The 9524-nt window shown below is 34.4% G+C and overlaps 1 protein-coding gene across 1 annotated transcript in view; it reads left to right on the forward strand.

The window, feature by feature from the left end:
• The window catches only part of gsg1l2b (gsg1-like 2b), a 19060-nt gene that overhangs the window by 1409 nt on the left and 8127 nt on the right, over positions 1-9524 (forward strand). The window contains exons 2-3 of the mRNA XM_016528114.1: positions 599-601; positions 5670-5822. Of these exons, the coding sequence (XP_016383600.1) occupies positions 599-601; positions 5670-5822 (156 nt within the window). The remainder of the gene's footprint in view (positions 1-598; positions 602-5669; positions 5823-9524) is intronic.

A 9524-nucleotide genomic window follows, 5' to 3' on the forward strand; every position in this document is an offset into this window, starting at 1 on the left:
TTTTGAAACCGTTATAAAAATCTTTTTTCTGATTTTTTTTTTTTTTTTTTAATGTTCAAAACACCCGTTTTTAACATTTAAAGAACGTTTTTCTTGGTTATGCAAACATTAGAGGAACATTGCATTATATCGTTTTGAAAATGGTATTAGAATGTTACATTGTTATTCCTGAAGAATGTTATTGAACATAGTTCTGAACAAGTTCTGAGAACATACAGATAACATCATAAGGACATTCCAAGTTTCCTCTCAACATTACGAGAACGTAACAAATATGAATTATGTTATAAGAACGTTCTATAAACATTACTTTAAAAATGTTTTGTCTTATAACCCTTACAAAATATTAGTGAAAGTCAGCGTTCCCTGTTAGTTGGGTTGGCTTCATCCAATCACAGTGTGAATATTCAGCTTTTGAAGTGTGTAAACCTTGTTTTTGCCTTCCTAACATCACTAAATAAATTATGATGACTATCAAACAAGCCTGTTTCCTTTTTAAAATTCATTAATGTCAGGGGATGCTGTAGCCTGAATAGCAGCTCAAAAACCTCTCTTTTTCATCATATATGTATTGTGATAAAGATAAACTTTTTGACAGGTGGTCTGATTTAATTAGGTTGTTCTGTCTAGTTATTGGACGCACCTCTAAACCTACTGACCTATATCCATATCCATTACTCATTCAACAAAAAACAGCTGTTTTTCTTCTAGGACTAGCTGTTGTTTGAATAATTCTTTCTTTCTTTCTTTCTTTCTTGGTATCACTTTACAATAATTAACAATGAAAACATCTACTAATACTTTATTAAAATCAAAGGCTGTATCTGTTCATAATATTTAATGAAACTGACATGAACTAACAATGAATCGTTTTTTTATTTACTAACATTAACAAAAGATGAATAAATACTGTAACAATTGCATTGCTCATTGCCAATTAATATTAGTTAATGTAATTTATTTTTCTCACCTGGGGCTTTCATATACTGTTTGAAAAAAACGGTATTTGATATTTCTATTATTTATAAGGATTTATGCAATAAACATAAAAAAAACTACATAAAACATATATTAAGCGCTCCAATGCATATAACTGCAACAAAGAAAACATTGAAATTTATTCTGGAAATGCTCCTTTTCCATAAATTAAAAATGCAAATGTTTAATAATATTTTACTAAAAGGCTTGTTTTTATATATTGTAAAAAAAAAATAAAAATAAAAGTCGCTCAGGTCCTTAATGAAAGCGATTCTCCTGATGCCCGCTCTTTTAGCTTGCACATGCTGTCTGGAGGTCCAGTCACTTTTAATCAAGCTTGATTTTTTTAATCTTTCTGCCAGCCGTACACCTGCCTCATTCTCATTCATGTAGATATATGAACATGTCAATACGATTTCATTCTCTCAGCAGGCAGCAGCGCCAGCATCTGTAGCACAGTTGTTTCTGAGTGTAATTGATAGATGCATGATCCAGACTAAAGATCCATCAGATATAATGATAGTTAAGCATGATGATGATGACTCAGGGTGACTCCTCACTGTAATTCAGCTCATTCTGCACTGACCGTGACAGAGCTGAGGTCTAAATCAAGAGTGAGAAATAATCATCTTTAGGTTTTATATCCCTGGAGATGAAACGCATGTATCGGTATAATGATATTCTTGTGGATTATAGCTACAGAGTTGTATTGATGAGTAATCTGTGCTTATGCATTATGATGAGGTCAGTCTGTGTTTATCTGTGGGTGATACATGCACAATGTGTTCATATATGGGTCAACGACAAATAAGAATGTGCACAATAAAGGAAAAAAATTAATTTGTGCCAAGTCCCTATGTAGAATTTAAAACTTTATGCCTTTTATATGCCAGTCACTTTGATATGTTTTCATGTTTTATGTGCATATATATTTTTAAAACCCATATGTATATACAGTATATATATATACTGTGTACATTTTTATATATATACAGTGGGTACGGAAAGTATTCAGACCCCCTTAAATTTTTCACTCTTTGTTATATTGCAGCCATTTGCTAAAATCATTTAAGTTAATTTTTTTTCCTCATTAATGTACACACAGCACCCCATATTGACAGAAAAACACAGAATTGTTGACATCTTTGCAGATTTATTAAAAAAGAAAAACTGAAAAATGCTCAGTATTTAGTAGAAGCACCCCTTTGATCTAATACAGCCATGAGTCTTTTTGGGAAAGATGCAACAAGTTATTCACACCTGGATTTGGGGATCCTCCGCCATTCCTCCTTGCAGATCCTCTCCAGTTCTATCAGGTTGGATGGTAAACGTTGGTGGACAGCCATTTTTAGGTCTCTCCAGAGATGCTCAATTGGGTTTAAGTCAGGGATCTGGCTGGGCCATTCAAGAACAGTCACAGAGTTGTTGGGAAGCCACTCCTTCGTTATTTTAGCTGTGTGCTTAGGGTCATTGTCTTGTTGGAAGGTAAACCTTAGTTCCAGTCTGAGGTCCTGAGCACTCTGGAGAAGGTTTTCGCCCAGGATATCCCTGTACTTGGCCGCATTCATCTTTCCCTCGATTGCAACCAGTCGTCCTGTCCCTGCAGCTGAAAAACACCCCCACAGCATGATGCTGCCACCACCATGCTTCACTGTTGGGACTGTATTGGACAGGTGCCTGGTTTTCTCCACACATACCGCTTAGAATTAAGGCCAAAAAGTTCTATCTTGGTCTCATCAGACCAGAGAATCTTATTTCTCACCATCTTGGAGTCCTTCAGGTGTTTTTTTAGCAAACTCCATGCGGGCTTTCATGTGTCTTGAACTGAGGAGAGGCTTCCGTCGGGCCACTCTGCCATAAAGCCCCGACTGGTGGAGGGCTGCAGTGATGGTTGACTTTCTACAACTTTCTCCCATCTCCCGACTGCATCTCTGGAGCTCAGCCACAGTGATCTTTGGGTTCTTCTTTACCTCTCTCACCAAGGCTCTTCTCCCCCGATAGCTCAGTTTGGCCGGACAGCCAGCTCTAGGAAGGGTTCTGGTCATCCCAAACGTCTTCCATTTAAGGATTATGGAGGCCACCGTGCTCTTAGGAACCTTAAGTGCAGCAGAAATTTTTTTGTAACCTTGACCAGATCTGTGCCTTGCCACAATTCTGTCTCTGAGCTCTTCAGGCAATTCCTTTGACCTCATGATTCTCATTTGCTCTGACATGCACTGTGAGCTGTAAGGTCTTATATAGACAGGTGTGTGGCTTTCCTAATCAAGTCCAATCAGTATAATCAAACACAGCTGGACTCAAATGAAGGTGTAGAACCATCTCAAGGATGATCAGAACAAATGGACAGCACCTGAGTTAAATATATGAGTGTCACAGCAAAGGGTCTGAATACTTAAGACCATGTGATATTTCAGTTTTTCTTTTTTAATAAATCTGCAAAAATGTCAACAATTCTGTGTTTTTCTGTCAATATGGGGTGCTATGTGTACATTAATGAGGAAAAAAAATTAACTTAAATGATTTTAACAAATGGCTGCAATAATAACAAAGAGTGAAAAATTTAAGGGGGTCTGAATACTTTCCGTACCCACTGTAACCTCTAAATATGGTGGTTTTTTTCTGGCGGTATTTTGTGATTTATGGAGCGATTAAAAGAGAGATCCCCTCAGTAAAAGCCTTTAACTCTAATATGTAAAAAAAAAATTGGACCAGGCTTTATGCAATGTTCAGTTTATTATTCTGGAAATATATGCAAATGAGTGCATATTTAATTAGATAATGCAACGTTTGCATATGTGAACATAATGTTACAGAAAACTTAAAGGCTTCATTTGGCCAAAAAATTTAAATTGTCATCATTTCCTTACATCAAGTTGTTCCAAACCTGTATGAGTGTTTGAGCACAGAAAAATATATTTTGAAGAGTGTAGGTAACCAAACAGTTGATGGTAGCCATTGTATTTTTGCATACTGTGGCTACTGTAAACCATAAACTGTTTGGTTACCAACATTCTTCAAAATATTAAGCGGTATGTGTGGAGAAAACCAGGCACTGCTCATCACCTGTCCAATACAGTCCCAACAGTGAAGCATGGTGGTGGCATCATCATGCTGTGGGGGTGTTTTTCAGCTGCAGGGACAGGACGACTGGTTGCAATTGAGGGAAAGATGAATGCGGCCAAGTACAGGGATATCCTGGATGAAAACCTTCTCCAGAGTGCTCAGGACCTCAGACTGGGGCGAAGGTTTACCTTCCAACAAGACAATGACCCTAAGCACACAGCTAAAATAACGAAGGAGTGGCTTCACAACAACTCTGTGACTGTTCTTGAATGGCCCAGCCAGAGCCCTGACTTAAACCCAATTGAGCATCTCTGGAGAGACCTAAAAATGGCTGTCCACCAACGTTTACCATTCAACCTGACAGAACTGGAGAGGATCTGCAAGGAGGAATGGCAGAGGATCGCCAAATCCAGGTGTGAAAAACTTGTTGCGTCTTTCCCAAAAAGACTCATGGCTGTATTGGATCAAAAGGGTGCTTCTACTAAATACTGAGCAAAGGGTCTGAATACTGTGACCATGTGATATTTCAGTTTTTCTTTTTTGATAAATCTGCAAAAATGTCAACAATTCTGTGTTTTTCTGTCAATATGGGGTGCTGTGTGTACATTAATGAGGAAAAAAAATTAACTTAAATGATTTTAGCAAATGGCTGCAATATAACAAAGAGTGAAAAATTTAAGGGGGTCTGAATACTTTCCGTACCCACTGTATATATAGATAGATATAGAAAATGTTAGTACAAATTTTATTATATACAGTAATATTACACATTAAACTGATCAGGTAACAGTGTTATTTCAAATAAATGCTTTTCTTTTGAACTTATGTTTATCAAAGAATTCTGAAAAATAAAATGTATCATGGTTTCCACAAAAAATATGAAGCAGCACAACTGTTTACAACATTGATAATAATCAGAAATGTTTCTTGAGCAGCAAATCAGCATATTAGCATGATTTCTGAAGAGCATGTGACACTGAAGACTGGAGTAATGATGCTGAAAATTCAGCTTTGATCACAGGAATAAATTACATTTTAACATATATTCACATAGAAAACCACTATTTTAAAATGTAATAACATTTCACAATTTTTTGATCAAATAAATGCAAATGTGTCTTCTTTTAAAAACATTACAAAATCTTTCTGAAGTACTTCATTATTTTTTAGTAAATTGGACTGAACTTTTGTCTCTCACATCCTTGTTTTCATTTATACTGTGTCTGAAACTAGACTATATCTTCCACACTTTGGCATTTGTGTGAATATTGTCATCATCCTCCCACCTAAAGTGCATGTGACAGCATGAAGATTTCCGCCGAACTCTATGAAATATGTAGATGCATCCGCATGCTTTCAGAGTTGAAATCTCCTTTTAAATCTAGTGTCAAGTTTCTGGTATATAAATATTTCAGCCGCTCCCCGATGGGAGGCCCATCTAAATGAGCCCCAGCGGTTCAGTTTGTCGTTCTCCGTGAGTGTCTGTGGCTCCACATCATCTTAATCAGCAGCTCCATCTGCTTTCTCTCCTCAACTTGATAGAACTGGACTCCTCCATCCATAATTTCCTCAGGGCCTGTCAGAAATTCCCTCGATACACATCGCTTCTCTCTCTCATATCCTCACAGGTGTTTTGTGGCTCTGCATCGTAACCGAGTGTCTCTACATCTTACTGCTGGCCACCGGAGGAATCCTCATGTCCATCGAGGTCTGCCATTTTGGAAACGTCATCGATGGACTGAAACTGAATGCCTTCGCTGCCATATTCACAGTCCTGTCAGGTAACGTGTTGCATGTAGGGTGGCATTTCTATAACACCAAAAAACGGATGATATGTTGATTTTCAGGGGCATTTTTACCTTTATAAGGACAATGTTTTAACCATAGTAAAAAGATGTGTCATCTATTTTGTCAGTTCCAATTATATGAAATCCAATTACCAATTAAATGAAGTCGATATTGATAAAAGCCGTCTTTGCGCTGCAGAAGTGGCATTTAGATGAATTTACTCTGTTTAATGCAGCTCAGAGATGCAATGAATGCATTTACACTGCATTTACAATTGGATACATAATGTTAGGAGATTAATGCGTTAAATATAAAATATACTGAATAGAGAGCTATGAAATTATACTTTAAATATGAAACTAAAACCACAAGTAGGTGGCGACAAATCACTGTCTTAACAAGTGGATCACTGATTTACTAATTTAAAAATTATTCAGAAATGAACGGCATGACTTGCTGATGTTGGAACCATGTACTAGCATACTATTACTATTTCTGCCATAAAAAGATGCCAAAGGTAGTAGTATATAATAAAATAGTATAGTAATAGTAGCATATTAGTTTGCAGTTTCAAATTTAGGAACTGTTTTTATGAATGGCTTATTGAATCATTGACTCAATTGATTTGTTCAAACATGGTGGATCATTCAAGAACAGAACACCACTGTGTTGATCGGGGATGCAATGACTGTGGAGCATAGCAATAGATCAAAACAGTCCATATTGACAATATTGTGCCTAAATTGTACATCACTACATAATGACTGGAACATAACATTAGCAAATGTATTTATTTATTACATAGCATTGCATAAAGTATAAAATGGCAATCTTAAAAGGAGGACAAAAGCCTGCGCATGTAGGCAAACATGGCATTTCAAAACCGCACTGTCTGACCTAAAACCAGATGAATGGCCACACTAGTTGTACATGATCAGCATGTGCTTGATGTCGTTGTCTCTGAATATGATGCTGATTTTTGAGTGATCATCTTTTGTCAGGCTCTACCCTTCAAAGGTCAGCACACTCTTTGTGATTCTGTCCTGTTATATTCACATTCAAGTCATATTGTTTTTGTATGACCAATTAAAAAATCAAAAACAGGTCCAGCAAACGTCCCTCTTCTATACTAGCTGTTGCAATGCTTTAAAGGCCACTAACAGCTGTCCTCATGGAGATGCATTACTGGTCGATGTCTATCTACCTGCAGGCTGTCCTCTGCCTAGTTTTTTGTGGCAAATGTCTTTGCATTTATGTGGTATCAGAGCCCTATCTGTTCCTCAGATACATACAAAAACATCCGGCTCAAAATCCCATATAAGCCTCACAGTATTGGTTAGCAGTACTCTTGAATGTCATCCAGGCTATTTTTGACAGTTTCACAATTTAAGGGTTTATGGCGACATATGCGTCGAAATTCAATCTGCTTAAATCCTGCTCTACTTATTTATTTATATATTTCAGTGTAGCATTGACTATGCAAGTCCATTGTATGGAGGAGGAGTTGCACTATACAACCAATATCTTACATTTATGCTATTATTATTATAATATCTGTATACTGTATTATAATATTTTTCATATTATATTGCATTAAAGGAGACATACTACTACTACTACAACAACAATTGCTTCTACTAATAATAATTAATTACAAAAATGAATTAATTATATTAATATAAAGATATTATCATTGTGACTATTATATTATATTATATTATTAAGTCTATAATATGAATAGTCAAACTTAGGTAAGTAATATCTTACCTGTATATATTATTATTATTATTGTAATATATTATTATTATTATGATAATTTTTATCATATTATTACTACTACTAATAATAATGATAATATAGAGTTCAGATATTATCATTGTGACTATTTATATTATATTATATTTTTCATATAACATTATCAAGAGTGTATAATATGATTAATCAAACTGATATCTTACCTTAATCTTACCTATTGTTAATGTTGTTGTTAATATTATATACATTAAATTCAAAGGTTGACAGTAATGAAGTACATTTACTTGAGTATTGTACTTAAGTACACTTTTTGAGAATCTGTACTTTACTTGAGTATTATTTTTCTGGAAACTTGTGACTTTAACTTCACTACATTTGAAAGACCGTACTTGTCACTACATTACATTTCTATCAAGGTCCTCAAAGTAGAAAGTCGTTACTAGCAGCTTTGAAAGTCAATGGGTGATTTTTTTCCTCTCTAAAATGTGATTTTCCAACATTTTTGAACACTAACTAGTTGCAAATGTGATATTTCTTTACAACAATTCAATAATAAGGAGTTAATATTGTGGTATATATTAGACACAATATTGTATAGATTTTGCAAAATTGTGTAAATGGAAATATTACCTATAAATCCACAGAACAACTGTTGTGCACACAGTAGGTGTTTGACTTAGTAGCACTGCACTGACCGTTCTGTGTATGACATCAAAGTCCCGCGAATGTGATGATGTCAAATAAATCTTGCTGTTTTGCTTTTTTGTTAAAGCAGTGTGTTGCTTTTGTAAAGTTATACAGCTACAGTTGTGTTGCTGGGTTTTAAAGCAGGTTTAATTTTTTTCTTATCAGTCGGTATTTACAGCAATTTCACTGTCCACTCGGTTCAAATGTGGATGAATGGCTACACGTAGATGTGTGCACACTGCTAGAGCTGTGTGAGATCACTACCATGCTGCTTTTGTGGGGGTGGGTAGGGGTGTTAAATTAAACCTTTTTTTTCCAACTCGTTTCATTTCTAACATTTAATTTCAGTTTTTAACATTTTAACATAACTCTTTACTCCCAAGTGACGACAGGGTAGTCAGTGTATTCAGTAGGTGTAATTTATTGTAGTGTATATATACAGTAAGTTGCTTCAGAGGCATAAGGTATTGCAAGTATTACATACAACGATAATAAAACTTTTGGTACTTAAGTACTTTTAAATGCAAGTACTTCTGTATTTTTACTTAAGTAAATATCTGTCTTTAGAACTTTCACTTGTAATGGAGTAATATTTGACCAGCAGTATCTGTACTTTCACTCAAGTAATGGAGTTGTGAACTTTGTCCACCTCTGATTAAATTATTATAACGTCATACCTTTAAAAATATATAATAAAATGAAATATATAATAATTCATTTTATCGTATGTCATTACATTACAGACAAGACATAATAATAATAATAATAAAGGTAAGATATTATCAACTTTGACTATTTCATATTATGTACTCTTCATTATATTATATTTATTATATTATATTATGTTATTATGATAATAATGTACAGTTAAGATATTATCATTGTGATTATGTTATAATCTCCTCTTAAGACCCATAAAAAATTTGTAGGAAAGATTTAGTATATTTTCATGTCGTTACATTGTTTAGAGCATTAGAAAAATTGTATTTTATTTTATTTTTAATTATGTTTCATTGAAATGTTATGCTATGGTAGAGGACACCGGGACTCAATTAAATTTTTTTTTTTTTTAAAATAAATAAATAAAAAGATATGAATGAACATGCATAGGAAAAAAACGTTTTTTTTTTTTTTTTTAAATCACCAATACATTTTTAGGTTTCAGGATTTTTTATACCAAACTTTGTATAAAGATGATTCTCAACTGTTATAACAGAATGATTTGATATACCATTTTTCTTTATGCAAAATGT

This window comes from Sinocyclocheilus rhinocerous, unplaced genomic scaffold, assembly GCF_001515625.1.
Source record: "Sinocyclocheilus rhinocerous isolate Xijiao unplaced genomic scaffold, SAMN03320098_v1.1 scaffold792, whole genome shotgun sequence".
Classification (NCBI taxonomy): Eukaryota; Metazoa; Chordata; class Actinopteri; order Cypriniformes; family Cyprinidae; genus Sinocyclocheilus; species Sinocyclocheilus rhinocerous.